Here is a 15879-nt window from a genome sequence, read left to right as displayed (position 1 = left end):
ATACCCTGTGACAACTTAGCAGTCATCCCCTTTGTGATCAGCCTGGGGACCAGACACTTACAAAGCCAGAGATTATATAGAAGAGAGGAGGGATACCATGAGAAGAGTTCTAAAATGGTGCCTCACTCCTTTTCCATTACTTTGGGTCCTCATCCTCATCCTACTGATGAAGTCATATGACTAAAGATTCTCTTAGGGATGTCGAGTGTCCATTTATTGTTCTGGAAAACTAAGTGTCTCAATAAGTTGGCAACAAAACAGAACATTCTCCCCACAGGCTCTGCCAGGGCATGAGACCCTGGCAGGATTGAAATTTGTAGGGATTAGCAATGAAGATTTTTCCATCAACATGGGTTTTTCTTATCCTAAATAGTCTGCTAATAGAAACCATTCTCTCTCACACACTCTTATCCGTTGTTTAAACAGACAATTCAAGTGCATGCTATGGCATTTCAAGGGTACAGAGTGTACACAAACAGTGAAAAGTACATGTCCTCCCCTCCTCTGTGCATCAGTCACCACACTGTACTCCCTGGAGCCAACCAATGTTTTGTTCCTTTAACAATCTCCCAGAGATGCTACTACTGCTGCTGCTGCTGCTGAGTGTGATGTGCACACATACGTTTCTTTCCTTCCCATTTGAATGGCAATATATCACACATACTAATTAGCATCTTGCTTTTTGGGATTAGTAACACATCTTGGTATATGCTACAGTTTCAGAAAAGCATTACATGAGCATGAACTTGAGGTACACATTTACACTTACTTTCTTTGTGTTCCTTCCTCCTCTTGACTGCGATTTAACTGATTAGACAATTCTTCTAGTTTTCCTATAATGAGAAGAACTGTCAGTACTTTGGTCGGGGGGGGCAGGGGAGGACGTATCACTGCATTCTGATTTGGGTTTTGCATTATTTACAATTTTTAGAGGTCCTAAACCAGGGGCATCTGATCTTTTGGCTTCTCTGGCCCACACTGGAAGAATTGTCTGGGCCACATGTAAAATACACTAACACTAACGATAGCTGATGAGCTTTAAAAAAAAAAAAAATTGCTGCTAGGCACAGTGGCTCACGCCTGTAATCCCAGCACTTTGGGAGGCCAAGGCAGGCAGATCACGAGGTGAGGAGATCAAGACCATCATGGCCAACATTGTGAAACGCTGTCTCTACTAAAAATGCAAAATATTAGCTGGTTGTGGTGGTGCCTATAATCCCAGCTACCTGGGAGGCTGAGGCAAGAGAATTGCTTCAGCCAGGGAGTCGGAGGTTGTAGTGAGCCAAGATCGTGCCACTGCACTCTAGCCTGGGTGACAGAGTGAGACTCCATCTCAAAAAAAGAAAATCGCCAAAAAAAACTCATGTTTTAAGAAAGTTTACGAATTTGTGTTGGCTCTCCTTGAAAGTTGTCCTGGGCTGCATGTGGCCCACGGACTGTGGCTTGAACAAGCTTGTCTTAAACTGTATACAGGCAGAGATTAAGTTTTATTTGGTCTAAACAATGTTTAAACATTTTTAAACCATCATTTAAAAATTGTAGTATTTCGTATAAAATTCTGGATTCCTGGGTTTTCTTTAAACATAGGAATCTCTAGCAATACTGGGCCCACATTCCCCATGGGCAATAATCAGTGGAGTTCAGAGGCAGCAACCTCTTTACTTTATTGTTTTTTTCAGAGACAGGGTCTCACTCTGTCACCCAGGCTGGAGTGCAGTGGCACAATCATGGCTCACTTCAGCCTTCACCTCCCAGGCTCCAGTGATCCTCCCACTTCAGTCTCCCATGTAACTGGGATCACAGGTGCACACTGCCATGTCTAGCTAATTTAAAAACAATTTTTGGGTCCAGTGTGGTAGCTCATGCCTGTAATCCTAGCACTTTGGGAGTCTGAAGTGGGCAGCTCATCTGACACTAGGAGTTTGAGACTAATCTGGCCAACATGGCAAAAACCCGTCTCTACTAAAAATACAAAAAATCAGAGGGGCGTGGTGGTGGGCGCCTGTAATCCCATATACTCAGGAGGCTGAGGCAGGAGAGTCACTTGAACCCAGGAGGTGGAGGTTGCAGTGCGCCGAGATCACACCATTGCATTCCAGCCTGGGCGACAAGAGCAAAACTCAGTCTCAAAAAAAAAAAAAAAAAATTTATTTTATTGCATTTTTTTTTTTTTGCTAGAGATGGGGTTTTGTCATATTGCCCAGACTGGTCTCGAACTCCTGGCTTTAAATGATGATCCACCCATCTCCGCCTCCCAAACTGCTGGGATTATAGGTGTAAACCACAGCACTCAGCCTACATCTCCTTTAAGTATCCCACATACCTTCCCATATCTTTCAACTAGCCCCCTTCTCACATTTGTTACCTGTCCAGCCCCCTGGAGAACCAGAGTTTAAAACCCCTGAGTATTGGCCGGGCGCGGTGGCTCAAGCCTGTAATCCCAGCACTTTGGGAGGCCGAGGTGGGTGGATCACGAGGTCAAGAGATCGAGACCATCCTGGTCAACATGGTGAAACCCCGTCTCTACTAAAAATACAAAACATTAGCTGGGCATGGTGGTGCGTGCCTGTAATCCCAGCTACTCAGGAGGCTGAGGCAGGAGAATTGCCTGAACCCAGGAGGCGGAGGTTGCGGTGAGCCGAGATTGCGCCATTGCACTCCAGCCTGGGTAACATAAGTGAAACTCCGTCCCAAAAAAAAAAAAAAAAAAAAACCCTGAGTACAGTGACATTTCCATATCATTTCCTGAGTAGAAGAAACTGTTTTCTAAAAGCAGGTTCATGAGGGTTTGAGTTACCTTTCATTTTCTCAGCTTGTTCATTCAGGCGGATTTCAAGATCTTGCTTCTGCTTCTCTAGTTCTGAAATTTGCTGTTTAAAGTCTGGGATCATCTTTAGAGAAGAATTAGAAATATTAAATACTGTGATCTGTGAACTTTAAAATCTCAGAAGCAAACTATACTGTCTAGGTGTTCAGCCTGTGGAACACATAGTTGTGTAAAAGAGCTAGCCATGACATTAGACTGGATTGACATTTTTTTTTTAAACCTCAAAACCTATAGTCTCAGGAAACACCAGTATGCTCAGAGAAAGCAGTTCTCACATAGCTATGTCAGGGAGAGACGGATGTGTACATGTATAGAAATCCTATGTTGAACTGAGGGAGGAATTAGGTGAAGAAATGGCAGCCGGCCTCTTTGATCCAAGCCCAGAGCCATCATCTCCTCATCTAGGAACAGGAAAAGCTATCTTAAAGGGTCCACTGCAACTCCTGAATTCCAGGCCACGCACTGCTCTGTTAGTGGAGGTCTGGAATCACCCAGTAAATTTCTCAATCCTTTGTCCCTGTCTATCTGTATATTTCTTTACATGTCCATTGCTTCCACCCCCAGTTAGGCAAAACCAGTTTTTTTTTCCTTCCCCAAGTTTATAAACACTGGGGAAGTTTATAAAACTGAGTGGCTGAGATCCAGACCTCTGAAGTTTAACTGAAGAATACACATGGCCCCCAATTTACAATGGGTCAGCTTACTATTTTTTGAGTTTGTGATGGTGTGAAAGTGATATGCATTTAGTAGAAACCATACTTCAAGTACCCCTCCAACCCTCCTGTGTTTCACTTTCACTACAGTATTTCATAAATTACGAGATATTCAACACTTATTATAAAAATAGGTTTTGTGTGAGATGATTTTGCCCACCTGCAGGCTAATGTAGGCCTTCCGAGCACGTTTAAGGCGGGCTGGGCTAAGCTACAATGCCTGGTAGGTTAGGTGCTTCATATGCATTTTCATCTTACAACACTTCCCACGTACGATGGGTTCACTGGGACGCAGCCCCATGATAAGTTGAGGAGTATCTGCACTTGTTTGATTGTGAAATTAGGTCTCACTGCAAATTCTTCCTTCAAGTTTCATCCAGGGAATAACAAAGGTGTAAACGTCCCCCATGACCATTCCCTGTGTCCACCCCAGGTCCTCAACTGCTGCTACAGCCCTGAGATTTCCTAACACTCCCAGTTCAGGGACAGGAGGGGGTAGTAAGGAAGTAGAGGGGCAGCAGCCTGTGAGGCTGGACCAGAAAGCTGGGAGAGTGGGGCGTCCTGGAAGCCAAGAGAACAAGGTGGACAGCATGGGGTTAGCATCGCCAGGGGCTCCTGAGACACTACGTAAGACTCAGGCTCAAAGGAACCCTGAGTGCTCAGCTCTGTATAGGCAGATTCAGCTAGTGGAGAGGCACACAACAGAATGGAGTGGTGGACAGTGAATGGGAGGTGCATGGAGGGAGTATGCCGACAGGGTCTTTGTAATTCTGACTAACTCCTCAAAGGAATGAGTGATGGCCACAGGGGTGTGGGGTTAATACAGAGATGGCTTCTGAGTGAGGAGATTCCTAAAGCGCTTCTCCATGCCAGCAGGCATCAGTTAGAGGAAAGAATGAGACAAATGCAGTGGGTGGGAATGCTCATCACAGAGGAAGAAACCCTCGAAAAGGTGAGATCTGAAGCATGAGCAGGACTGGCCTTCTGACACACTCCTGTCTCAACAGCTATCCTTTCACCTTAATTTTGTGGCCATTTTCCAAGGGGTTAGGGCTGGATTTAAATATACAGACTTTAAAACATACACACTGGCCGGGCACAGTGACTTATGCCTGTAATCCCAGCACTTTGGGAGGCTGAGGCGGGCGGATCACAAGGCAGGCCGAGGTCAAGAGATCGACACCAACCTGGCCAAGATGGTGAAACCCCATCTCTACTAAAAACACATAAATTAGCTGGGCGTCGTGGCACATGCCTGTAGGCCCAGCTACTTGAGAGGCTGAGGCAGGAGAATCACTTGAGCCCAGGAGGCAAAGGGTGCAGTGAGCTGAGATCGAGCCACGGTACTCCAGACTGGTGATAGAGCAAGACACCGTCTCAAAAAAAAAAAAAAACAACAACAAAAAACACCCTTAAACACACACACACACACACACACACAAAATCACAGCACCTGAATCCATCCTGAGGTGATCACACGTACTCTTATATGAGTGCTCTCTGGCCTACAGTCATTTTATAGTATGATCACCAGAGCAAGTTATTTCACTTCTGGAAAATGTAATTTATAACCACTGTTTCACTTAATTTTACTCCACTGACAAAGAACATCTCTAGTATGATGGCCACGACTGGGGCCCCCGGCTGAAACCATACCATGTTCTCTGATGTTAGCCTGGTAACCTCATGACGGATGCTTTCATTGATGTCATTTTCTTCTCTGAATAACTTCTGCAGGTGGTTGATTTCTTGACTTAGATGCACCACTTTGAAGTTCAAAGCTTCAATCTCCTTTTCATAGCAATCCTTCTGAGACTGAAAATGGCTCTCCAAAACACTATTAAAGGAGGGGTCAAGAAATAAACCTCATGGCCTTTGTTCTGTGCTGATGGCTAGGAGGGTGCACATGTGTGGCAGTTATGAAGACCTACAGCAAGAGTGGTGCACCAGGTACATCCAGTTTACTTATGGACTTACACTTACAGGTTATGGAAACAGGAATGGCTAATTATAAAATTTTCTAGCTAGTTAGGAAGCATTATGTGGGGGTTAATACATAGTTAACAATGAAGAAAATTTTAGAAGTTATATTTTTACACTCTTAATAGTTTAAAAAATATTGGCCAGGTGCAGTGGCTCACACCTGTAATCCCAGCATTTTGGGAGGCTAAGGCAGGCGGATCACTTGAGGTCAGGAGCTTGAGACCAGCTTAGACAACATGGCAAAACCCCGTCTCTACTAAAAATACTAAAATTAGCTCGGCGTGGTAGTGTACGCCTTAGTTCCAGCTAAAGGGGAGGCTGAGGCAGAAAATCACTTGAGCCCGGGAGGTGGAGGCTGCAGTGAGCCGAGATTACACCATTGCACTCCAGTCTGGCAACAGGGCGTGACTCCTTCTCAAAAACAAAACAACACAAAACAAGATAAAACATGTTCTTTATGACACTACGGTTGTGGATACGAGTCATACATTTGTCAAAACCTACAGAATGTACATCAAGAGCGAACCCTAATGTAAACTACATACTCTGGGTGACAGTGACGTGTCAGTGTGGTTCATCAGTGTGGTTTGGGAAGTTGACAGCAGGGGAGGTTGTGTGCATGTGGTGACAGGGGTATATGGGAACTCTCCGTATTTCTGCTCAACTTTGATGTGAACCTAAAACTGCTGTAAAAAATAGATTATTAATGTACATAAATGCAGCATATGCCTTAAATTTAACTGTATCTACATATCTCTGGCAACATTAGCTAACTTATTTGATAATCAGTTTTCACTGCATGGGTTATGGGGTTTTTCACTAGGCATTTTATCCCGTGAAAAGACTGCTCTTCATGAATACGCTAATTACTTAATTCTCAGAGAAATATTTCTAGTGGCGATTTGGTCATTTTACCATAAGGAATTTGTGTATCAATCTGTGTAAGGCAAACTTTGGACTTTCCAACAGTCTATTTATTATCTCTGAAAAATAAAGAAGAAACTTGAGGAGAATTTCTAACCGTGTTGCTTTCTTTAGTCCTTCATAAGCAAACCAGAGTTCTCCATCCTCATTTAAATGTTCCAAATCTTCCACAGAGAGCCTGGAAAATAAGGAAGATAAGAAAATCTATCATCCGTTCATGTTTTACATGTCTTACAATGTTTGATCATGCAGAAATCATTACCTGCTTCTTACATCTTCAATGTCATAGCTTTCAAGAAGTTGTTTGGTGATCTCTGACATCTTTTCTGAAAGGAAAGGGCAGAGTTGTATACATTACATTGTGGATGATCTACCATTTCCCATTTCCTTTCCAGGGCCACTTTTCTAGCTTCATAGAGTCTCCAGCTAAATAACCTACCAGCTATCCAATCAACCAACTAACCAACCTTCCAGCTATTCAACCAACTAGCTATCCAACCTACCAACTAACCAATCTACCATATGTCCAACCAAATTTATACCAAACGACCCGTTTCCTTAGCAGTGACACAGCTATGATTTCCAGCCTGCACCCATGGTCTAAGAAACTCACATTTTTATTACCTCTCATTTCCCGTTTTTGTGACTGCACATGTTTCTCCACATCTATCTTCTGTGCCTGAAGTAGTTCTATCTCTTTTTCAAACTCAGAGATTGTCTGAATCACAGCAATGATGGAATCAGGTAAAGAAAAAACAGCAATTATGCTTTATATAACACAAAGGGGACACTATCATAGTGTACAGTATCTATGCAAGACTCAGTAAGCAAGACCTCACTGCAGTTTCTTTTGTAGTTAAAATCTTGTTAAGCCCTTACTGTTCACACAGCTTGTCTTTGAAGCATGCTTAGCTACTCAAAATGCCAGATCTACTGGGTTGTATCAATAGAATTAACTTCCCTGGGCCGGGTACAGTGGCTCATGCCTGTATTTTCAGCACTTTGGGAGGCTGAGGTGGGCGGATCACCTGAGGTCAGGAATTCAACCAACCAACATGGTGAAACCCTGTCTCTACCAAAAATACAAAAAAAAAAAATTAGTCTGGTTAGGTGGTGGGGACCTGTAGTCCCAGTTATTTGGGAGGCTGAGGAAGGAGAATCGCTTGAACCTGGGAGGTGGGTTTGCAGTGAGCCAAGATGGCGCCACTGCACTCTAGCCTGGGCAACAAGAGCAAAACTCAAGTATCAAAAAAATAAAAATAAAAAACAAAACCCAGAATAATCTTTTTTTTTAGTTTTAATATTTTATCCATTGGTGGCTTCCTTGTACTGTTAAGCCTGCAGGTGAACAGGCTGCAAGAGTTGAGGCTTGGAAGCCTCCACCTAGATTTCAGAGGACAGAATAATCTTAATAGATCACGTTGGAGAGTAACCCAGTCTTACCTACCAAAGAGGAAGTGAGTGACACCTACTGGTCCCTCCCTGCAGGCACAGCCTCACAATTTTCTACATTTAAGATACAGACCTCAGACCTCAGCCAGATGACAGGACTCTCACAGACTGACAACAGGCTCATGTGGCTGCTAAGAGTGAAGCAGTCAGAGGAATGAAAGTGGCCCTTCCTGATCATGTGGTCTGACCTCCTACTTTTAAATAACAGGGGACGAGGCCCAGAGAAGAGAGCCACCTCAGCTGTGGAATTTAGCGGCCACCCAGACGTGTTTCCAAAAGTTCTTCTAAACCACACATGGCTAATCCATGACAATTATAGAGAATATTTGCATACTCCCACAAATACTCTACTAATATGTATTTCACATATTTAGTAGAAGCTTAAAAGCTTCTACTTCCCAACTTAATGAAGAAAAATGTCTTACATTTAAGAACAAAGGGACACTAAGCTTTCTGGTAGGAAAACAATTCACTTAAGCCTTAATTGTCCAAGCATAGATCATTACTTCATCCGTTCATTCATTTTTCTCAAGAGCTTTTTATTAAATTGCCCAGGAATATTTATATATTTTTAATTATAAATACAGGTAAAAACTAATATTTTTATGTATGATTATGCAGTTTTAAAAATTCTACCACATGATTTTTCCCTCAGCTTTATAAAAATTTACTTTAAAATTTCTACCATTAATTGACAATTTATAGCTTTATTGATGTTATAATTTTGAATGTGGAATAATTAAATCAACCTAATTAACCTCAAATACTTGTCATTTTTTGTGATGAGAACATTTAAGATTTACTCGTAGCGATTTTGAGATGTACAATATACCCTTACTAACTACATTCACCACACGATGCAATGGATAATTGTTTTAGTAAATTTTCTAGTAACAGTTTAAATGGAAGATTTTGATAAGGTAACTTTAATGCAGGTGTTTATAGATGTGATGGATTATATAATAAGGATTCACCTGAATTGACAGTCTAAGTTGGAAGTAGTCTCTACATAACATATTTAAATAACTTTACATAAATGTAATTTCAAAAAAGTTAGAAAGTTGACTTTTAAATACAGAATACAATGAGTGCTAAATCAAAGGCAGCCTGGACTTTCACGAGTGAAAGGACTGAAGGAATTAGGCTCCATTAGCCTGTGGCCTTTACACAGAAGCTTTTAGCTGTCTGATCTGTGGGAACTTGAAATTGCAATCAAATCACTTAACTGGAGGGCAGGGCTGAATTCGAGAGCAGCTCTACCTTGGCCTGCGAGCTCAGGCGGGCCACTTCCACCTTCAAGCCATCAGAAGTGACATGTCCCTCCTCCACCAGGTGTTGGAGTTGCATCTTCTCATCCTTGAGAGCTTTAATTTCTTCCTTCAGAGACTGAATCTGCTTCTCATAGTCTTGTGTTTTCAGTTCAAAACTTTTTTCAAGAAGCCTAGGCAGCAAAAGAAGAAAATAACTGAGTGCTGAGCACGGTGGCTCAAACCTGCAATCCCAGTATTTTGAGAGGCCGAGGCAGGTGGATCCCTTGAGACCAGGAGTTTGAGAACAGCCTGGGCAACACAGAGAGAGACCCCGTCTCCACTAAAAATACAAAAGTTAGCCAGGTGTGGTGGTGCACGCCTGTACTCCCAGCTACCCAGAAGGCCGAGGTGGGAGAATCGCTTGAGCCCAGAAGGTCCAGGCTGCAGTGAGCTGAGATCAGGCTACTGCACTTCAGCCTGGGCGACAGAGCAAGACCCCTCCTCGTAACACCTCTCACCACCCCCCCACAAAAAAGAAGAAAATAATTTAGAATTGTCTCCACAGTCTTTACTTTGAATTAGAACAATACATCATTTTGAAAGCAACAAGAGGAGACAAGTTAATTAGGACCTACTGTGACAGTTCCAGCAAATAATGGCCTGATTTTTAGCAAACTGTTTCCCCTTCGATTAGGTGAAAGGCAACTTCTTAACACCTCCTGATCTGAAAGGTGTGACTTTACAATGACCACACACAGGGGACACTGGATAGGGAGGCTGAACTTAAAAGACACGCTGGTTGTTGGGGCACTGTATTCCCAACCCCTGATTCCATGTAGCCCCCGAGAGGGGCCAGTTTTCTTCAGCGAATACCTTGGCGTGCTCTGCCAAGTCCTGGCTCCTTCCTCATTCCAAGGATCCTGCTGGGGTTTATCTGATCCCAAACAAGAGAGCTATCTGATATATCCAGGAGTCTAGCCCTTCGAAAATTCTAGAATAAATGGCAGCAAATCCAGGTGCCCCAAAGTACACGGAAATCCAACTGCTCTAGAAGTTTGCTCAATTAAAAATTTGATGATTAACTAAGAAAATAATTGAAGAGAGATACATAACCTAAACAGGCCCAACACAGCCCACAGGGCCCCTGAAGCACCAGCTCTATGACTTTGTTAAACCATTCTACCTGCTGAGCTGTCAACTCAGTTCATAACTTGCTTTTATAGAACAAAAGGAAAAACTCTGAGAAGGAGAGCCACATTCCTAATAAATGTTTGATTTCTTTTTGATAGAATTTTTTTTTTTTGAGTCAGAGTCTCTGTCTGTTGCCCGGCACCAGGCTGGAGTGCAGTGGCGCAATCTCAGCTCACTGCAACCTCCACCTCCCAGGTTCAAGCAATTCTCCTGCCTCAGCCTCCTGGGTAGCTGGGACTACAGGCGCACGCCACCCAGCTATTTTTTTTTGCATTTTTAGTAGAGATGGGGTTTCACCATGTTGGCCAGGATGGTCTTGATCTCTCGACCTCGTGATCCGCCTGCCTCGGCCTCCCAGAGTGCTGAGATTACAGGCTTGAGCCATGGCGCCCGGCCTAGAAGTTTTCTTTTTTTTTTTTTTTAAAGACACAGTTTCATTCTTTCACCCTGGCTGAAGTGAAGTGGTGGAATCTCAGCTCACTGCAACTTTCAACCCCCAGGTTCAAGTGATTCTCCTGCCTCAGGCTCCTGAGTAGCTGAGATTATAGGCACCTATTGCCACATGCAGCTTACGTTTTTATTTTTAATAGAGATGAGGTTTCACCATGTTGGCCAAGCTGGCCTCAAACTCCTGACCTCAGGTAATCTGCCAGCCTTGACCTCCCGAAGTGCAGGGATTACAGGTATGGGCCACCACACCCAGCCTCTTTTTTCTATAGATACTAACAAACTTGGTTTCCTGGTTTTTAAAAAAACTTCAGTGCTCCCAAGAGGCCAGGAAAACGCCTATAAAAATGAAAACTGCAAGCAACAGTCTTGTTTTTTTTTTTCAGACAGGGTCTTGTTCTGCCGCCCAGTCAAGAGTGCAGTGGCACGATCTCAGCTCACTGCAGCCTCTGCCTCCCAAGTGCAAGTGATTCTCCTGCCTTAGCCTCCCTAGTAGCTGGAATTACAGGCATCTGCCACCACTCCCAGCTAATTTTTGTGATTTCACCACATTGGCCAGGCTGGTCTTGAACTCTTAACCTCAGGTGATCCACCCACCTTGGCTGCCCAAAGTGCTGGGATTATAGGTTTGAGCCACCATGCCTGATCCAGAAGTCTTATGCAAATTTTTTTTTTTTTTTTTTTAGATGGAGCCTTGCTCTGTTTCCCAGGCTGCAGTGCAATGGTGTGGTCTCGGCTCACTGCAACCTCCACCTCCTGGGTTCAAGCGATTCTCCTGCCTCAGTCTCCCAAGTAGCTGAGATTACAGGCGCATACCACCACGCCCTGCTAATTTCTGTATTTTTAGTAGAGGCGGGGTTTCACCACCACGTTGGCCAGGCTGGTTTTGAACTCCTGACCTAGGGATCTGCCCACCTTGGCCTCCCAAAGTGCTGGGATTACAGGCGTGAGCCACCATGCCTGGTCATGTAAAAAGCATCTTAGACACACAACCTGAGCTGGTCCGGAGGGTACCCACAGTCTCCAGGCCTCTTGGAACCTCCTAAGAACTGCAACAGGGGCCAGGAATTCCCCAGTTGGCTGACCAGGGACTGAACAAAGCTACAGATAAGTGCTAACAAGGAGCAAGGGCAGAACACAGGCCTAGAGAGGGTGAAGAGTTTTATTCCCTTCTCTGGCCTGCCTCGCCCTGATCCATTTAGGATTGCAAACAGCCCAAAATGACCTGGCCTCAGCCTGGCTCTCCAAGCCCCCTGCTGGAAATGATCACTCCCAAGTGGTCCCTGCACATAAACAGATGCTGAAAGCCAAGCTCTTCTTGAATTAAAAGCTCATCGACAATTATATTTTTCTAGGTAAATGAGTTAATTAAACATATTTAAAAACTGATAGAGGATCATGAAACACTTCATATATTTGTTAACTCTTGGAGCGATTCTGTGATATTCTCTGCTCTCTTTAGAATTGTACTTCCTCACCCAGACCCAGGCGGTCCTGGGGAAGTTTTGTATCCTACCACCCCAGGCAGCCCTGTGCCTTCTAGCCCCCCCAAAGAGCTACACCTAGAATGTTGTATCTCTTTCCAGGCACCCTGCCATGTACCCCAACTTTAAGAAAAGCCTTTGGCTCCTTAAGAGAAGGGAAGCCCAGATTGGAGTCCTTGGAGATTAGCAAGGGTTTGCTATGGAGACAGGAAAGGTAGGCTGGTACAGTACAAGGTCAGGCATCTACCTTAATTTCGGTGAGGTGTGTTACTTACCTTACCTTCTGGGATAAAAGACAAACTAACAAGTACAACAGGTGGGAAAGGAAGGGAGGGAGGTTTATTTCCTAGGCAAGAATGTTACTTCTTGGATTTAGTGGAAGTTAAAGGGGGTAGTAGTCTCTGAGTTTTGCACTGTCTTAGCAATAAAGTAAAAAAAGAAAGAAATTCCTGGTAGTCTGCTGTACCCACCCCGCAGAAGCTTTATGAACTGCTCCAGAATGTGTGCACTATCTGATGGCACACACTGTGGAACTCAGCTCTCATAAATCTCTAATCTCACTTCCTAAAAATAGTCACACCCCACTTTCCTGTATCTGTGATCTGCTATATGCAAGCTGAGAAGGAAAATATAAAACAGCGCGGAGAGAAGAAAGAAGCAGCTTTAAGGCAAACCAGATTCCATACATTCTTTGTTGTTCTTCCTTTCGTACATCATCAAAGAGCTGCTTGGTGAGGTGGTCCATTTTTTCTGTAAAAAGAGAATGCTTTTTGAGATATGTCTGCCAAATCAATAACTTGATTGTTTCATGTTAAGTTTAACAATCATGTGATGTTTATTGCTAACAGGGCTTACAGTGAGAATGTAGATCATTTTTTATAAACATGAAATACAGATGAGAGGGTTTCAAAATAATAATTCTCACAAATCTGTCAGGTTGGAATTATCAATAGTTTCATTTATAGTACTTTTATCATTTGTGACTGACTGTCATTTATTGAAATAGGTATATTGGCTGTGAGACAATGAATATTATTAAAAATAAATAGAAACCCTTTGGGGAGAAAATGATCCATTTGTGACAAGGCTTCTCAATCTTGGCACTATTGATACTTTGGGCTGGATAACTCTCTGCTGTGGAGAGGGGCTGTCCCATGCATTGCAGCATTTTGAGCAGCATCCCCGGCTTCTACCCTCTAGAAGCCAGTAGCATTTCTGCTCCAGCTGTGACAACCAAAATTGTCTCCAAACATCACCAAATGTCTGGGGGTGGGGTGGCAGCAAGCAAAGCTGAGAACCATCCGTGATAACCGAGAAAATAATTAAGTGTCTGTCTTCATCTGGGGAAGAGGAAGTACAAAAAAAGACAGCTGTTAACACTGAAATACAAGAGTCATAAGCACAAAGTCTACAGGCTGAAGGGCAGGACATTCTGTGGTTGTGACAACCCCACATACCCAACACACCCATATGCCACAGGGCCATCAAAATGGGAGACCGGCAATGCAGCCTCTTCAACGGTGATGTCTCTATTTGTGCTGAGCTGACATCTCATCATCGAGCTCTACCTCGCCTCTGAGCCCCACCCCAGAAGGGGTACTTGGGGTGTAGTGTCGATAGCAATTCTCCAAATTACTTTTTCTTTTTTAAGCCAATGGTTTAATAGTTTGCCTAACATAGTGCTAAATGTTTCTGAATCAAAATGACTGCTTCAGAAGGTTGTAAGGCAGCCAGGAAATACTGGGGGAAGTGCTCAAGCTTTAATTTAGAAGAAGCCAGCACGATCTGATATAACTTCAACTTTCAATTAACCAAAAGCATTGGCTTTAATTCTGGTGCCTACCATCTTGGGCCATTTGTAAATGAGCTAAAGAAGCTGCTCAAATGTGATTTACTTCCTAAAAGGAACGGGGTTATGTTCACGTTAAGTTGGAATCTCAAAAAGGGGAAATACCATTTGATAGCATCCGTGGGTCACAGGTCACATGCATAGGTAAAAGTTGGTGCTGTTCAGAAAACACTGCTTGCCATGTTGGGGGAGGCGCACAGGATAAGCAGCTTATAATTATTCGGTTGAAAGTTGTCATGGACTTTTTGGGAGAGGATATAAAGTTACTTATCCAAACATGACATGGTCTCAGAAATATAATTTTCAGGTTATATTCCTGAGAATTTAAATGTCCTTGTGGGAAATTCTATTTGAAATTAGGGGGGAAACCCCCAAAACAACTACCCAAGAGGAGTGTGCTGTAATAAAAAGGGTGGAGATGGGGAAACCCTTTCCTAACTCAGGTTCAAGGTTCACTCCAGACCTGACCTGTCCCTGTTCATCCCTGACTTTCACATGGCTCCTGTGCCCACACCATCAGCCCTATAGAGACAGGGTGGAGGGCTCACAGCATTGGAATGAGAGGGCATGCCCTGCTCCTGTCAGCACCTGCACGGCCTTTCCTGCCCAGTGCCTGGTCTCAGTGGTTTACTCCCTCTTCATCAACATTCGCCCCTCCCACTCTGCCCAGAACTCCCGGGGCTCTGCGCTCCCCTGGGTCCTGTCATATCCACCATCTGCTGGGCCAGAGGTGCGAGTAGAATCCCAGGCCTGAACCCTCATGCCCCTGCTGCCCCCATTGGAGCTTTAGGAAGAGATCCCTAGACAAGATCACTGAGAGCAGTGATTTAAGCCCGTCTGGTCAGGGACTGCCAGGCTCTGTGGCCTGTTGCCTCTTCTGAGATACAGCAAGTACTGTCAAGTTGAATTTGAGCTGGAAAGCCCAAATGGATGGAGCGAGGCTAAGCATAGCTGTGCCACACCCCTAAAGGAAGTGACACCTACTGGTTCCAGGGTCTGCCCTTCACTCAGGGCAGGACAGTGGCAGAGGACACAGGTGTCACTTTGGCTAACTAACTCTCACAGATTGAAATGTTTTCTGCAAATCTTTGGCGAGCACCCAACATGACCGCGGCATTACCCTGATGGTACATCAGAATCACCATACAGGTTTTCTAAATCACAGATGTCTAAACCACCTCTGACACCACCACACACCCATGTGCACGCACAGACAGACACACACACACACACACACACACACACACACACACACACACACACACCCATTTTCTGATGCAAAAGCTCTGGGCTCATGGTCTGACCACCTGTACTTTGCAAAGGGTCCAGGAGGTTCTGAGGCACAGAGAGGAACTGCTGTGCTGTCTGACAAAAGATGGAAATAAAATAGATGAATCTGTAGGGCAAAGTTACCATGACTTAAATGTAGTTATTCCTTGTGGGGTGAAAACTGTCTCACTAAACCAAGTGTTCGCCAGAGGCCCTGGTTCTAAAACTCGTCACCCCCAATACCGTTTACTGAGTGGCAAATCAGTGAATGTCTGGATTTGTAAGCCCCCGGAGCTTTACCTTTCAACTCTTCAGTCTTCTCTTGAAGCTTCAGCTGTATTTTTTCTTTCTCTGTTTCCAGTTCTGAATTATGCTTCTGAAGCTTTGCCAATTTCTGGCAGAGGGAAGGGGGAAAAGCAAACTTTTTTGAAAACCTCACTTCAAGTTGTCACCATTGCCTTGGCAAAAGATGTATATTCTTAAATTAGTT

The 15879-nt window shown here is 44.0% G+C and overlaps 1 protein-coding gene across 6 annotated transcripts in view; it reads right to left on the bottom strand.

Moving 5' to 3' along the window:
* Positions 1 to 15879, bottom strand: part of MYO5C (myosin VC) — a 104516-nt gene that overhangs the window by 30345 nt on the left and 58292 nt on the right. For all 6 annotated transcript variants that reach the window (XM_032297428.1, XM_032297427.1, XM_032297430.1 and 3 more), the window contains 9 exons: positions 15690 to 15783; positions 12958 to 13021; positions 9160 to 9340; positions 7072 to 7165; positions 6710 to 6773; positions 6545 to 6625; positions 5197 to 5377; positions 2798 to 2891; positions 770 to 833 (listed from right to left, as the gene is read on the bottom strand). In XM_032297428.1, coding sequence (XP_032153319.1) covers positions 770 to 833; positions 2798 to 2891; positions 5197 to 5377; positions 6545 to 6625; positions 6710 to 6773; positions 7072 to 7165; positions 9160 to 9340; positions 12958 to 13021; positions 15690 to 15783 — 917 coding nt within the window. The remainder of the gene's footprint in view (positions 1 to 769; positions 834 to 2797; positions 2892 to 5196; positions 5378 to 6544; positions 6626 to 6709; positions 6774 to 7071; positions 7166 to 9159; positions 9341 to 12957; positions 13022 to 15689; positions 15784 to 15879) is intronic.

Source organism: Sapajus apella, unplaced genomic scaffold (genome assembly GCF_009761245.1).
Source record: "Sapajus apella isolate SASKATOON/1434 unplaced genomic scaffold, GSC_monkey_1.0 scaffold37, whole genome shotgun sequence".
In the NCBI taxonomy this organism is placed as follows: Eukaryota; Metazoa; Chordata; class Mammalia; order Primates; family Cebidae; genus Sapajus; species Sapajus apella.
Note: the sequence above shows the minus strand (reverse complement) of the source record. Positions and strands in the feature narration are given on the sequence as shown.